Source organism: Hylaeus volcanicus, chromosome 3 (genome assembly GCF_026283585.1).
Source record: "Hylaeus volcanicus isolate JK05 chromosome 3, UHH_iyHylVolc1.0_haploid, whole genome shotgun sequence".
Taxonomy (NCBI): domain Eukaryota; kingdom Metazoa; phylum Arthropoda; class Insecta; order Hymenoptera; family Colletidae; genus Hylaeus; species Hylaeus volcanicus.
In genome coordinates, this window is record NC_071978.1 from 1146305 (window position 1) to 1162185 (window position 15881).

The following is a 15881-nucleotide window of genomic DNA, read 5'->3' on the forward strand; positions in this document are numbered from 1 at the left end:
CATCAGACCATGTGGAGTCGACCAATAGGAGTTCGAGTTTCCGGTACGCAAGCGCATTAGGTTGGACCGGCGTTCTCGTCTTCTGTTACGAATATTCCACTTTTCTGTTGAAACGTAGCTACTCGTTTAGCCGACAGGCTATTCAACATCCATGTAATCCGATGTCCAGATCGATTCGTGGCCATGCAGTTGTCACATGTCGATCTTCCGCGTTTTTGTTTTTACATAATTTTCTCATTATCGGTAACGATAACTGGCGTGGAATAGTTCGTCGCCTGTAGCACGCTCGAACGTCGCGAGAGATCGATACCCCTGAGACAGTAACGTAGCCTTACGCTAGCGGATTTCGTCAATATTTCTAATACGTCAAGGTCTGTTAAATTTTCTTCTTTTCTTTTCTTTTTTTTTTTTTCAATCTTTTCGCATCGATCAAAGTTTACCGAAAAGTCTAAATCAGATCATTTGAACTACGCATTTACAAATTACTAAATCGATTATGTTTCATTAGCATTCGAATATCGATTTTTTGATATCCTTATGTTGACCGTAATGTCACTAGTACGCAAGAGTACGACAGGATAATCGTGCGATTCGATTCAGAATTTCTGGAATATCTATCGCAACAGTTAGAACTTATCTTATTTTTCTTATTAAGGACGATGTTGAACTTGGATAGTGAGTCATTAATTTTAAAATATATCTACGCGTGATCGGAATATATCGCTGCGTGATCAGAACACGGAAAGACCAATCGATTACTGTCGTAGTCGTGTGGTTCTGTTTACCTGCGCTTGTATATATGTATATCCATATATGTACGTATATGTACGTATATTTTATGAAAGAAAAGTACTATATCTATCCGGTAGTACTTTAAAGAGGTCTTTGCCACTAACTTACTACGAGCCTGTTGGTTGTATGCTCTATCACGTGAACCGAAGAAAGAAACATATAACGTGTGTAACTTTAGACTTAACGAGACTTTTGTGCCCCGATGCAAAGCTAACGGAGGCATCCTACTTATCTCTCTTACAAAGGGAGGTTCATGAATAAAAACAAGCCGAGTTGAAATTGTGCCTGCCCTAACTCGCGCTCACGTGGCTAAAGATCGGTATCTATTGCTGTCTGGCACTTCTGTAATCACAACATACGTATTCGTTTAATTACATGAAATTATCAAATTATCAAAATTCCATAGACTGATTGGGAAATCGGCAAAAGTGTATTAAAATTTAAATTCAGGTATCTTATCGATTAACTATCGGGACACATGCTATTTTAATCGCTATATCTCAAGTGTATTGTAATCGTACGAAACGTTGATATTAAAATTACAAAATCGTATTAAACGTAATTCGATTTGGTAGCTTCCAAAGAAGTATCTCACTAGCAAGAAATGAAAAATTTTCATTACGTTTTATAATCGGCAGTGAGCGAGTGAGTAAGACAGATAACAGAAGCACATGATTTTTTTTTACTTGACTCTTCTCGTGTCATCCGTATACTTGGTTTTCGATCAAACAAAAGACACTTTTTCCGATACTAAGAACTTTGATCTTGAACGTACACAGTCGTCATACTACTGTGTTTACTTTAACTTACGTAAATCGATTTTACATACATTTCTACAAGAACTCTTGTACGCGATAGCGAGTAGCGAGGTAATCGGTAAAGAAAATCGTGTAAATCAGTGGTTCTCAACGAGGACCATATGATCTCCCAGTGGGCCACGTTATATTTTTGGTTAATCGCAAATAAAATATGTAAATGAAAGTGGAAGATCACAGCTGTTTATAACGATACTCTATATGAATAAAAATATAACATTTAAGCTACATTCAAAAGTGTCGAGGAAAATTTCAGAATTAGTACGAAAATAGAAAAAGGAAATTGGATTTCTCTCTTTTTCTTTATTTGAATCTGATTGTAATCGATTTCTTCATCTACTATCAAAAACTCGTAATCGTATATCATTTACGGATTACTATTTACTCGTTACTATTACGGATATAGATGTTTATGCATAATCACGTTATGATTATATACGTATTCAGAAGCTTGTTTGCATTTAGAGAGTTTAGAGGAGGGTTGCAGCTCTGATACTGCGATATATAATATTACAAATAATAAATAAAAAATAAGTGTACCATTGCCACGAGCCACAACTGTTTGAAAAACACTGGTGTAAACGAAATAAATCTCGATACGTAACACGATGATAATTTAAATTTTTGTATGACTAATTGCAAAATTAATAAAATGCAAATATCTTATAATAATTTATTTATAATAAAAAAAATTATACAATTAGCTCGGTCAATCGTGCAAGGTGACTTGCTTACGAAGATTTCTTCTTGCTTTTTCTATTTTGTTTTTCATCTTCTTCCTCTTGTTTCTGACGTTCCAGTTCGAGCATACGTTGTTTTTTACGATGTATTGGTGTCTTTCCCAGCCAGGCTGTAATACAACATTACTGGAAGTTTGCGATTAATGATCAATATAATTACTTTATTATCATCAATTGTTATTGATATGCTACTTAGAAATGCATCCTCTTCTTCACGATAAACCGGGTCTTTAGTGCTCAGCGCATTTATTAATTCACCGTATGTTAAAGGATGAGTCCTTAACTGTACCATTCGTTTTGTGGTCATTACCTGTATATCAAGATGTGCGAGTATAAAATACTGAGACGCGAGTAAAGATGTAAATTAGCGACGGTATTGACGCGATGATTTCTCTATCGATACCTCGTTAATTGATGTTAATACAGTTCCGATAGTAAAGCCATCGCAAATTTTAGCCATAGCGGATGTATCGAATTGTCTACTAATTCCAGAATACTATAAATATATATAAAAAAGAAAAAATAATTTTTCTGATATACGATATACACAAGGTTAAAAATACGATATAATTTACGAATAAATAAAATCTAACTTTATATAATAAATCTTTCCACACAATAGACATAGTTCCATAATCTGGCCGGGGAACGTATATGACCTTATCATAAGTCTGATATAAAAGCTTTTGATCTCCATCCCAAGGAGAGTTTGAAGTTCCAATAAGAATCACCCTGTCTTCATTTGTTATATTCTTTACTAATTTAGGGAGATCTTTCTTCAAACGTTTTGGATCGGTTTTATCTGCTTTTGGAACTTTCTTGACAAATGGTTTTTCAGCACAATCCATAAATATGACTGATGGTTGCAATAAACGCGACATCTTGATAAAAAATAGAAAAAATATAAAATTTTTATTACACTTTGAAAATTAATATAATTACTTTGAAATCAATAATTAGATGTCATTTATTTTATTCCTTTTATCATTTTTAGAATACCTTTGATACTAAGTGAATAAGCATGATTAACCCTGACTTTCCAGGATATTTTCCAACGATATTAGCAGGCGTAATATCAAATAAAGTAGCACCAAGTTCTGTACAAATTGCATTTACTAACATTTTTTTACCACTACCATGTGGTCCAGCTATCAATACCGATCTTACTAGCGGTGTAAGTTCTCTAAGAGTACTGTTTCCCAAAGGGAGAATACAATATTCGGCTATTAATTGCCTTATGTCTCCTATTATGATAAATAATTTTGACAAATTAAAAAATTAGTATAGAAACATAAACTATAAAATATAATAATTTGTTTGTGTAACTTAACCAAGTGCTGGTAAAGGATCTTTTCCCTTTTCTCTTAAACTGTAATTAGCAAAAGATTTTTCGCCTTTAAAGTCATGGAGTGGAATTTCTCTATGAAGTTTAACAATGCCTTCTGTCACTAATTCTTCCAATAAAGATTCCATTGTTCTGTCAGGAGTTAAATCTTTATCTTTCCTTTTCTTGTTCTTTTTCCCACTACGACGAATTCGTTTCTGTGTTTTTTTTGCACGTTTTCCTTTAAACCCTCTATCCCTATCTAATGCACTTTGAAGGGCTTCTATATCGGCTAATTATAGGGTTTCAATATTATTAACAATTTATCAATCGTATACATCAAGTAAGAAAAAAACAGATAACTTTATGCATTATTTAATTATTAAAATTCTACAAAAAGTTTACCTCTGAGTGCTTGGTCTACTGCAATTCTTACATCATGTTCAACTTCCTTAGTTTTTTCACTTTCTATCATATTTATGTATGGTAATTGTTCAGCATTCATGGATTCGTTTTTGTTTTTCCATACTTCCTGGTACTTTTGATTAGCATGTGTCAGTTCTGATAAAAAGTTTGACGAAATTAATTTAAAACCTTGCTCTGCTTCTTCTTCTGATTGCTCAGTTTCACTGTTTTTCTTTGATTTTGCTTTTTTCGATTTCTTGGACTCCTTTGACGATACTGCTGTAGATTTGCTTATGGTACTCTCGGTACCCTAAATGGAAAAACAACGTAGCTGCCTTGTTTTTGTATTTATTGTAGAAATGTAAATATTACCTGTCTACTAAATATGATCCTGGATCCACCACTCTCAGCAGATGGCAAATCAGGAATTTTTCCCGTTTCTTGAAAACAATTTTTTACCCAATTTCGAATTTCACTTCTTATATTTTCCTCCATTATAGCACTTTTTTCGTTACGTATTCTCTCCTTAGTCTCAATCATCATAGTTTCGTATTGTTCTTGGTATTTCATTTGTTTCTCGTATCTCTCTTGTCGAACTTTTTCAGCCTGTCTAGCATTTTCAGTAACTTCTTGACTTGGTTGAAGCATACCTTCGAAAGTATGTTTCAATATATTTACTGTTATTCTTTTATATTACAATTTGTTGTCATAGACAATAATTACCGATCAACAACATTTCATCGAGGCGTCTTTTTCGTATTTTTCGTCTAGTACTATACCCCCTCCAAATTTTTTGAATTTTCATTGCAGCTGCTCCTTCGGTCGACTTATCTTTTACCTCCATCTCCACTTTAATTCCCGACTTTTCTTTCATTTTACGAATTTCTTTTATAAACTGAAATCTTAGACGACCTTGTCTTGCACGCTCGTGAGCCTAAATCATTTCGATTACAAATCTTGTTATTATATATGTATAATAATTATTTATAGACGTACATGCGTTACGTAGCTTTATTTTATCAGCAAATTTCGAATAAATATTATTCCATTTTTTTATCTTTAATTTTTTGTCTGAAAAATCTACATATACCTGTATAAGCCTTATCGCTTCAGATTCGGTGATACTTTTCGATAATATCACCTCGTCTAAAACCCCTGTATTTCTTAAAATATTTTCTATAAATTGTCGTCTTTCTTCAATTTCTTTTGAATGCTCGCGTCTAAAATATCTCGGTAGTTGAATCTCAATTTCTTGTGGAGTGATATTTAACTTTATCAAAATATCATCGAAATAACTATACTCCGAAAGATCTATCTCGACCAACTCGTGTTTCAACTCCAAGATTCTGCCAACGCATGAATCTAATAATTTTCTTAATAATACTCGCTTTTGCGGCTGTATTACTTGGTCGTAACACAGTTCTAACTTATTAGAGACAATGATATACTTCACGTATAATTCTGAGATTATATTACGAGCCTGTATACGATCCTTTTGCGGCCTGGCGTTTTGCAGACTCGTGTCTGTTTGAACAAGTTCCTCTAAAATGGTTTGTGCGTTTTTCCAAAGCTCATCGTATGTTGCACTCGACATTACGAAAATGCTTTGTTTTCGATCTATGAATAAAGTACTTTCTCAACAATATGTTGAACGATAGTAGGAAAAAGCACTTGGTTTTGTTTATTATCAGAATCGTAACAATCGTTAATATCCTAGCAACCACGGAATTCTTTATTACCCTCGGTAACAGTATAAATATCCTCTTCCTTATCGACGCTCGACCCCTCGACGTATTATGTATAATTATTATAAACATATTGAATAATGTAAGATTAAGATAAACATAAATGTAACTCTTATTCGAGAACTTAAATTAGTTCGCTGCTAAACGCACGTTACATAAAAAAAGTATAACGAAAATATTAACGCTCGTTTTGATAACTTGCATCGCTGACGAAATACAAGGGGACTTAATTAAGTTTATAAAAATACTAAATTCAATTGAATAGATTTTGATTCAAATTGCATGTTGGTTGCAGCATACAAGAGGGAGTTCGATGCAACCAGCTATTCTTGTAACATGCTTCGGAGCGTTCCGGTTGTCTGTTTCAAAACGTCATCCTAGGTGATCGTTTGTTCGCGAAAATAATTTCTGTAAATACGGTTCACCACCGATCAAAGGTGGTGATGAGAAGAAAGCATTCGCAGTAATGGCGTCGGCATTGGAGCAGTTTGTAAATAATGTGCGGACGCTTTCGAAACAAGGTGCGACAGATGTTTAAACCTTCCCTGTATTCTTCTGAACATAACCTATAAGGGCAATAATTCGCAAATAATTCTTTATTAAAATCTTTTGCATTCCTATGAAATAGCCTCTTTATCAGAAAATTAATACACGCGTTTGTAATATCTGTTTCGTATAGTATTAAATAATCCTTTTAATTAATCTCATTCATATCCTACGGAGATCCGATTTCTACATTAGGCCTATATGTCTGACCAAATTCTAAATACGTATATCAATATTTCACTTTGTAGTACCTAAACGCGAAATGCTGATATTGGACATATAAGGAAGAATGTATTTGTTTCTGTTTAATAAGTATTTTTGTTGTACATGTATAATATAAATATATTATTCTTTAAAGGTAATTTTCGAGAACTATGTGAAATAATAAGTAAAAGCACAGATGTGTTAATAAAAAATGGACAGCACCTAGATAACGTTCTGGAAACGTTAGATCTGCAACAACATTCTTTAGGTATCTTGGCAGTGCTGTGTGTGAAATTTTCACTGTCTAATCCTAGTGGTGCGAATACTGCAGACACTTACAAACCATTATTTAATCAGGTTCAAGAATTTATCATTGGTTGTAACGGAGAGCAAGTTAGATTTGCTCCTGATACATGTAAGTTTTCATCTGTTCTTTCCTAAAGAAAAATTTAAATCTCTTTTAAACACTGATAACCTTATTTTGCTTATAATTTATGTTATAGATGCAGAATTATGTCATTTATTTACACAAAAATTAGTTGAATTGCAAATACCTTTGCGTGGTATTGAATTATTGTGTCGTGCAATACGTAAAATTCAACTTTTTGGTAGCCAACTAACTTCTATACATGCTGATCTCTGCCAACTATGTCTTTTGTCTAAATGTTTCAAACCTTCTCTTGAATTTCTTGACATAGATATTACGGGCATCAGTCAAGAAGGAGGGCAATTTGATTCAAAATACTTTTTGCTTTATTATTATTATGGTGGTATAATATACACAGCACTGAAGAACTATAATAGAGCATTATACTTTTTTGAAGTATGTGTTACAACACCTGCAATGGCAGTTAGTTACATTATGTTAGAGGCCTACAAAAAGTACATCCTGGTCTCTTTAATAATGCATGGGAAAGTTCTAAACCTACCTAGGTACACGAGTCAAGTGGTCAATAGGTACATGAAGCCTCTGAGTCAACAATATCAAGAACTGGCCACAGCTTATCTAATGAATAGCTGTGAAGAAGTACAGAAGGTTATCACCAAATATCAACAACTTTTTACAAGAGATCACAATATGGGACTTGTAAAACAAGTGCTCAGCTATTTGTACAAGAAAAATATACAAAGGTTGACAAAGACTTTTTTGACGCTTAGTTTAAGTGATGTGGCAAGCAGAGTTCAACTTGCTGGACCTGCTGATGCAGAAAGATACATATTAAACATGGTAAATACATTTTTTTTTTGTAAATATAATATGATGCATCTAGAACATTAATTAATGACGGATATATTATATATTTAGATCGAAGATGGAGAGATTTTTGCAACAATTAATCAAAAGGATGGTATGGTAGTGTTTCATGATGATCCAGAAAAATATAATTCACCGCAAATGTTGGCAAACCTAGAGAAGGAGATGGCGACATGTATGGAATTAGATAAGCGAGTACTTGAAATGGAAGAAGAAGTTGTTCTCACACCACAATATGTTCGAAAAGCATGCGGGCAAAATGATCAAGACGATCAGACAGCTGGACCTGCTCCAACAAATGTTACAAATGTGCAAGGTCAATCTAAACATAACGCCTATTCCATGTAACATATACACGTCGTTGTGCGTTATCTTTATTAAAAAACAGAAAACAAATGGAGAAAATCTTGTTAAAAGCCAAGACTTTAATATTTATAAGCCTGTTTTGGATGAAGATGAAAATCCACAATTTTTGACGAAACTACTCTGGCATTCATACGAAAAATAATGCAAAAAAATATTAAAAATTAAAAAAAGTTACTTCTATAATAAGTCGTAAGCTTGTTCTGAATCTCTGAAACCAAAGGCTGAACATTTAAATTGTAAATTATAACACGTGTCTGTGAAGGAGTTACCAACTCAAGTATACTTTATTTCCTAAGCCTTATATAACTAATTTTTGTACAAAATATATTATGCATACAGAATGAAATTTAAAATTATTTCCTCGATAATTACTCAACATCTGAAGCAGGCTTTACAAATAATATGAAAGCAAAAGGAAATTTTACATGGTGTAGTTAGAATATTGTAGTTCTTAACTACGAGATTATCACATTTTTAACAAAAAATAATTATGCTACATCAATTCGTACAAGGGCATTTTCATAGGAGTTCATAAAATCAAGTTCGTTACACATAATGCAACAATGATATATGTACATATATTTGTCACAGAAACAAAAGTGATGAACACAGATATAATTACAATTCATGAAAAAAACGCTCAATGCACAATTGTGCCAGGTAAGTGAAGTACGCTTTTTACAATAAAATCTGAAGTGATCCATTGATATAAACATTTAATATACTAGATGAATGTGCTATTGCAATTGTTTTATTCTAAACTTAACAAAGTAACATAAAAATGATTTAGGTTATTAGAAAGGATATTTCATAATTTTATTTACATCTTGTATCAAGTAATCTGGAATGTATAGGAAATATTTCTTTATATAGCTATTGTTTATTACATCACTTTGTCTTCACTGAATGCTACATAAATATCCAGACCAGTTCATGGTGTATATTTATTTTTAGTTTTAAGTGTTTTTCTTTCATGTGTAATAATGACATGATGAAAATTTTAAGATAACAATTTTTTTATTTCTGCAAAAACCATTTGATATATTTCTTCTTTATTTCTCGATCCGTCAATGAATGTTATCGTCTTGTATAAATCTTTGTCTTTCATTAATTCATCCATATGTTTCAAATATTCTGGCCATACAGCCTTTTCAAAGTACCCGGGACCATCTGGGGGATCATAAATTCTTTCCACCCTTCTTTTTTGGCATTCTTCTTTATTTAAGGTTAAAAAATATTTTCTATCGCATAAATCGGAAATAACCTTACACTTAAAAAGTAAAAAACCATCGAGTATTAGAACGTTCTTCTCGTTCGTTTCCGCGAAATTATTTTTGTTCGGCAATGATTCAATTAATTTTAAAACATCTGATTGCATTTTATCCATATCTATGCTAGTTATAACTTCGAAGTTCAGTTGATCGAGTTCCACTATTTTTATATGACGTGGATCATCTATTGGCAAAAAATAGTCATCTTGATTTATTGTAACTGAATTTTTTAATTCCTTATGAAGTCTCTTAGTCAAAGTAGATTTTCCACCACAAGTTACACCAGAAAGACCAATTACAATCAATTTTTTTGGAAACATTTCAAGTTGCTTATTATTAATTTTCTTTCTCTTACATAGTTGATAAAGATGGAGTAATCTGGACTTTAATGAGGTAATGTAAGTGATGTAATATAGTTATATAACTCATCTTTCAAGTCACTGTCTATTTATTGACTGAATGATAAATTGAAATTCATCTATTTGTATTTCTGTTTTTCATATAGAATCTATGATTCATGAAATTTATTTAATTTATCATATGAAAAATATGGCTTGACATGATAAATAGTGAAGAATACTAATCCACCAATGAAACATAAACCTAAAATAGCAGGTATCATTAAGGCTACATTCTGAGAACCAAAAAGTGATCGTATTCTATTATCATCAATAAATGGTAGACCAATCACCCATATAGTATAATAAAAAAATGAAACTAACGTCACTATTAATATTACTTTACCTTTTTCACAATCACTATTGAACATTTTATAATTTCAATTTAGAATACATTGAAATTTAACATTTATATGAATATGTCAAATCATTGAAATATTGTTTTCATGTATGTTGAGAGAGAAATGGTGCTTTTTATACAGAATGTAATTAAATGTTTTGTACATCCATGTGCACTTGTTTTATGCATAGAATAGAAAATACTTGAATGAATGTAATAATTCTCTAAGTAATTTAAAAAATATAAGAATGATACATCACAAATTATTGATCCACATATTCTTGTTCAAACTTTTTGAAATCTTCTTCAGTGAATACAGTAGTTTCAGGTTCCTTAGGTTTTTCTTTCTTTGGAATATATTTTTTCTTTATTGCTCGATTCAATAACTATAATCAAATTAACAACATTTATCATTTCTTGAAAAAGCTATTCTAAATGTTTAAGAGTACCTTATTTGCTGTGTCTGGATTGATGCGATTGCTGCTAAGCATAAGAAGCCCTTGCACATTCTCATCTGTAGGATCCTTTTCTGCCTCTAATCGTTTTTTGGTTTCATAAACAGTCACTTTACTTGATCGTCCAAGTATTGTGCCTAGATCTACGAGAAAAATGTATAACTTTTACCGACTGATAAACAGCCTACTACAAGTATTGTGTGACTTCAAATAACACGTATATGTACCTGTTTTGTCATTTTTTGATAATACTCTATGTTTTGGGGGAATCAAGTCCAATGTACCCTTATATTTTACGTGTTTCCTCTTCTTTTTCTCTACAAAGTAGAAAGCTTGCATTACTTGTGAAGTTAACAGCTAAACACAAATCTATAACCTATATGAATTTGATACAAACCCTGTTTTAAACTCTTTTCATAACCTAGTAATTCAAGCCCTTTATTCACAAGTGAATTTGACATTTTTGTTACGTATTAATCAGCAAAAGAAAATATAAGCATCTTTCAATAGCAAAAGTGCCAACTATATAGAAAATGTTCCTGATAAGGGCGCCAATAAATTTGAAATATCTTTTATTATTTCGTATCTTAAATCATACGTGTTATACGTACTAAACTAATATAAACATTTACATACTTTGTACATAGTATCTATTTATGGTCATTGTTATCATTATTTTTTAGGTATCATTATAATCTAGTAATAGCAAGGGTTTTTCTAGTGAAAAGTCTCAACATTTGCGTTATAATATTTTTTGTTTAATTAATAAAGATCTTAGAAATTATGATAAGAATGTAAATACTAGAACTTTCGTAAATGTCCATATCATACGTAGGATGTATGAACAAACAATCGATATGATACTTTCAGTTTATTTGAACACACTTTATGTACTTGGTTGTCAAACACGCAAATAATAACCAGTGACAACTGATAGTGTATCAATGGTTTTTAACCTTTTGATTTAATACTTTGAAAACCAGTAGAGGAATTATATTTAATACACGAAAATGCACGACGCTTACAAAGAAACATCGATATTAAATATTTCTGTTCAAATAGAGTCTATGGCTGCGTATGGTAGGTAACTCATAACCTTTATATGAAAAGCTTTTAATTAGTCGATTGACTTAGCTTTCTAAGACAGTCAATTTTTAATCATTTAGACTAATTAATACTGTTACTTGATTTTTTATCTAATTTTATATACACATAAATGAAGTAAAGTGAATAGGAATGAATTTTTTCAGATGACAATTTGTTAATCGGTACAAGAGAGGGTCATCTCCTGATGTATAACGTTCCATCTGTATCAGATGAAAGTCATAAATTAGAATTATTACGTCATAGTAAAAATTTTAATAAAAAACGGATCACACAGATAGATGTTGTACCAGAATATAATTTATTGATAATATTAACAGGTATTTGTTTCTTTGTGTTTTGAATTATATGGGAACCAAACTAACTTATTATTTCTTTTACAGATAATATAGTGTGTGTTCATGATTTGAATTCTCCAAATTTTCAACAAATTTACCAACTACCAAAAACTCGTGGTGCTACATTATTTACTTTAGCAATACAATCAACAGAGTGTTCAACTAGTAATAAAAATACAGTTGTGCACTTATGTGTTGCTGTAAAACGTAAGCTACAGTTCTACTGTTCCATAGGAAAAAAATTTGAGGAATTGAAAAAGTTTGAGCTATCTGTACCAGATATACCACGAGAATTAGCTTGGTATAGTATATTGCATGTATGTTACAAATTAAGTAATTTAGTTCTGTAGAATTATAAGATTTGCCTTAATTATAACATAGGTGTGGTGAATCACTGATTTTGGGTTTCCGTGGTTTGTCTTATACAATTTTGACCATGGATGAAAAGCCCAAAGAATTATTTCCAACTGGAAAGTCTCCTGAACCAAGTATTACAAAATTGTCTGATGATTCTTTCGTATTAGGCAAAGATTCTCAATCATTTGTTATGGATACAAAAGGTGAATTGGTTCAACATAATCCAGTTAAATGGTCCGATACACCAAGTGCAATAGGTACACAATTTAGAATGACTATTTGATATTTCTAGTTATTATATTTTAATGTCACATTCATTATTTCAGCATGGGATGATCCTTATCTACTTGGAATTGTACATGACACATTAGAAGTATATACTATAGAAGGTTGCATACACATTCAAACGATAAAAGACTTGAACAAAGCTAGACTTATATATAGATGTAAACAAGGAAAGATTTTTGTAGCGTCTATTAGTCACATCTGGTGTGTCAGAGCAGTCGATGTAACACTACAAATTAGAACATTACTTGAACAAAACCAGTTTCAGCTCGCGCTGAAACTAACTGTACGTAAACGATATTTTTATTTACTTAATATTATCAAATGGAATTGTAGATACATTACAGTAATTAAAATATTTTGTGTATTATTACAGAGTTTATTGGATATAACCGAAGAAGAAAAAATTAAACAGACATATAAAATACAGACATTGTACGCACATTATCTTTTTAGTAACAAAAGATTTCAAGAGGCAATGGATTTATTTTTAAAGTTAGGAACAGATCCATACGAAGTGATTAGATTGTTTCCTGATTTAGTTACACTATCAAGCAATAATCCTGAACTCAATGATTCAACAGCCAGTTTGTCAAAACTACAAGATCATGATTTAGAAAAAGGTTTGCGCGCATTAATAGTTTTTCTTACCGAAGTTAGATTTCAGTTAGTGAATGATACAAAAGCAGAAAAAAGTATGACAGCAGTAGCTACCGAACAGCTTTTAAAAATTATAGACACGACTCTGTTAAAATGTTATTTGCAGGTAATAATTTACAGTTGATAAAATTTAATAATTTTAGTCGAATTTGTATTAGAGAGTATTTTTTTTTTTAGACGACTGATGCATTGGTAGCGCCGTTACTTAGATTAAACCATTGTCATCTAGCAGAAGCTGAGAAAACGTTACTAATGTATCAAAAGTATCCTGAGCTTATCATATTGTATCAAACTAAAGGGCAGCATAGGAAAGCTTTGGAACTTCTTGAAAAACATGCTAAAGAAAATGATCCTAGTCTCAGGGGCACCGAGAGAACAATACAATACTTGCAGCATCTTGGCAAAGATCATATGGATTTAATTTTAAAATTTGCTGGTTGGGTTTTGAATGAAGATCCAGAACAAGGTCTTCGAATTTTTATGGAAGATATACAGGTAACGTTAGATATATCGTAATATTTTATCTTTATTTCGGTAATGGTTTTATCAATTTCATAAGTAGTGTATTTGTAATTATAGGAAGTTGAGCAGTTGCCAAGACCAAAAGTATTGGATTATCTTCTTCGTTGTTACAAAGATTTAGTTATAACGTATTTGGAGCATGTAGTACATATTTGGAATGAAACTAATTCACTGTGTCATAATGTTTTAATACATCAGTATAAAGAGAAGTGTTTAGCATCTATGAGCGATAATGCTACACCAGCTGAAAAACAAGCAGGTCAACATATTAGACAAAAATTACAACAGTTTTTAGAGAAATCTGTATATTACACTCCAGAGACGATATTAGTACATTTTCCGTTTGATAATTTATTCGAGGAACGTGCAATTATTCTTGGACGACTGGGACGCCACGAACAAGCCATATCGATATATATTAGTATTCTTAATGATATACCAAAGGCGACCGAGTATTGTCACAATGTATACAACAGGTATCAAAGTAAGTATTAATTTGTATATTCAAGGGACTGACTTACAAATTAATATAATTATTTTTCTACTACTTCGAAATGAAGAAACTGCAGATAAACAAAAACAGTCTGACGATGCAGATAAGGTTTACGTAATGCTTATTCAACAGCTATTGAAACCTGATAACGATGGTGTTTTGAAGACAGGTAAAAGTTGATTGTGTACAATACCAAATTCGCTTTTAAATAGTAAAAGTAAGTATATATTTAAAACAATATTTATTAGGATGTAGTTCCGAGATTCAACGTACAGCGCAACCTGATTTGGAAATGGCACTTGAATTACTTGAAAAACATGCATCAAAAATAAATCCATTGAAGGCATTAGATGTTCTACCAGATACAGTGCCGATAGGAAGAATAAAACACTTTTTAGAAGTTAGTTTGCAGGAGAAACTGAATGCTAGAAGACGAATACAAGTTTTGAAAGGTTTACTTTATGCTGAACACTTACAAGTGCAGGAGCAACGTATGCATTATGAATCGCAAAACGTTCTTATGACGGAATTTAACATATGTCCAGTATGTAAGAAAAGATTTGGCAATCAGAGGTTTGTATTTATACATTTTACAAGTAATATAGTTTAATCTTTGTTGCTAAATTCAATCATAATATAAATTACTTTTTGCAGCGCATTCGCTAGGTATCCGAACGGCGACATTGTACACTATTCGTGTCAAGATCGTAGAGCATAACGAAGAAATAATTTAAATAATGTATTCGTATGAACATATAATTTATATGTATTTATATTAAACAATTTAAAATGTATACTGCAATGTATTTATGCTCGTGTTATGTATATAAATGTATACATTTTTCCATTTGCCTTCCTTTTAAAACTTTTGTGATCTAGTCTTAAGCTTTGTTTAATTTTGTAATACAAACAATGATACATAATTTACAATTTATTTCCCTCCAAAAGAACACCGAGAACGACTGTTGGAAGAAAACTGCATAAAATGCTACGGTACTTGTTGCATATACGCGTGTATATATACATATGTTAATTTTTCAATTTTAGAATTTAAAAAAGGTCAAATAATATGAAAATAAAGATGTCGTAACATATCGGTATTGTGTTATTTTCTGGTAACAAAAAGAAATTTTTTTTACGTGCTTCATGTACGTTCGTTTCATTGCTTTTATATCAAACTCTTCTAAATTTCTTTCGATTTTCGAATATTTAAATTATATTTTTTGTCACAATGTAACAACTTTTCCAAGTTTTCATAACAATGTGTAACAGAGAGGATGGGGCGTGCCGGTCCAGAAAATGGGTAAACGGGACTAGTGATGTCATAAGCTATCTTGTATTCCTACGCCAGTTGTTATAAGGCAGGTACCTACTATGCCGATATAAATGTAGCCGTAAAGGTGAATGCTTTATTAATTAAATCTTTTAGTAGAATAAAAAATTAATTACTTTTAGGGTTGTTTGCT

At 31.6% G+C, this 15881-nt stretch overlaps 6 protein-coding genes across 7 annotated transcripts; 2 read left to right on the forward strand and 4 right to left on the reverse strand.

Annotated features, from left to right (window-relative positions):
* The first annotated feature begins 52 nt into the window (after nt 1-52).
* LOC128874071 (COP9 signalosome complex subunit 3) lies at nt 53-8334 on the forward strand. The gene is made up of 5 exons (XM_054118347.1): nt 53-371; nt 6117-6342; nt 6726-6986; nt 7075-7799; nt 7878-8334. The coding sequence occupies exons 2-5, from the start codon at nt 6288-6290 to the stop codon at nt 8172-8174; spliced, it is 1338 nt and encodes a 445-aa protein (XP_053974322.1). The 5' UTR covers nt 53-371; nt 6117-6287; the 3' UTR covers nt 8175-8334.
* On the reverse strand, nt 2279-5851 carry LOC128874070 (dynein regulatory complex protein 11). 2 transcript variants are annotated; one of them, XM_054118345.1, is made up of 10 exons: nt 5167-5851; nt 4800-5010; nt 4449-4726; nt 4077-4386; nt 3679-3963; nt 3347-3591; nt 2941-3228; nt 2751-2843; nt 2540-2657; nt 2279-2457 (listed from the first exon to the last, which is right to left on the reverse strand). In XM_054118345.1, the coding sequence occupies exons 1-10, from the start codon at nt 5668-5670 to the stop codon at nt 2339-2341; spliced, it is 2451 nt and encodes an 816-aa protein (XP_053974320.1). In that variant the 5' UTR covers nt 5671-5851; the 3' UTR covers nt 2279-2338. The 2 variants fall into 2 exon arrangements, with proteins under 2 accessions (XP_053974320.1, XP_053974321.1); XM_054118346.1 differs by lacking the exon at nt 2751-2843.
* Nucleotides 8335-8748: 414 nt separating the features above from the next.
* Nucleotides 8749-9783, reverse strand: LOC128874076 (nicotinamide riboside kinase 1). Its single transcript, XM_054118357.1, has one exon. The coding sequence runs from the start codon at nt 9781-9783 to the stop codon at nt 9193-9195; it is 591 nt and encodes a 196-aa protein (XP_053974332.1). The 3' UTR covers nt 8749-9192.
* LOC128874078 (uncharacterized) lies at nt 9767-10241 on the reverse strand. The gene has a single exon (XM_054118359.1). It carries the CDS (start codon nt 10230-10232, stop codon nt 9972-9974), a length of 261 nt encoding a protein of 86 aa, XP_053974334.1. The 5' UTR covers nt 10233-10241; the 3' UTR covers nt 9767-9971.
* Nucleotides 10242-10447: 206 nt separating this feature from the next.
* On the reverse strand, nt 10448-11268 carry LOC128874077 (active regulator of SIRT1-like). The gene is made up of 4 exons (XM_054118358.1): nt 11054-11268; nt 10884-10973; nt 10651-10799; nt 10448-10587 (listed from the first exon to the last, which is right to left on the reverse strand). The coding sequence occupies exons 1-4, from the start codon at nt 11115-11117 to the stop codon at nt 10465-10467; spliced, it is 426 nt and encodes a 141-aa protein (XP_053974333.1). The 5' UTR covers nt 11118-11268; the 3' UTR covers nt 10448-10464.
* Nucleotides 11269-11484: 216 nt separating this feature from the next.
* Nucleotides 11485-15509, forward strand: LOC128874069 (vam6/Vps39-like protein). Its single transcript, XM_054118344.1, has 11 exons — nt 11485-11736; nt 11907-12080; nt 12144-12399; nt 12480-12712; nt 12782-13026; nt 13117-13506; nt 13578-13895; nt 13980-14406; nt 14483-14584; nt 14664-14988; nt 15070-15509. The coding sequence occupies exons 1-11, from the start codon at nt 11667-11669 to the stop codon at nt 15131-15133; spliced, it is 2604 nt and encodes an 867-aa protein (XP_053974319.1). The 5' UTR covers nt 11485-11666; the 3' UTR covers nt 15134-15509.
* The last annotated feature ends 372 nt before the right edge of the window (nt 15510-15881 follow it).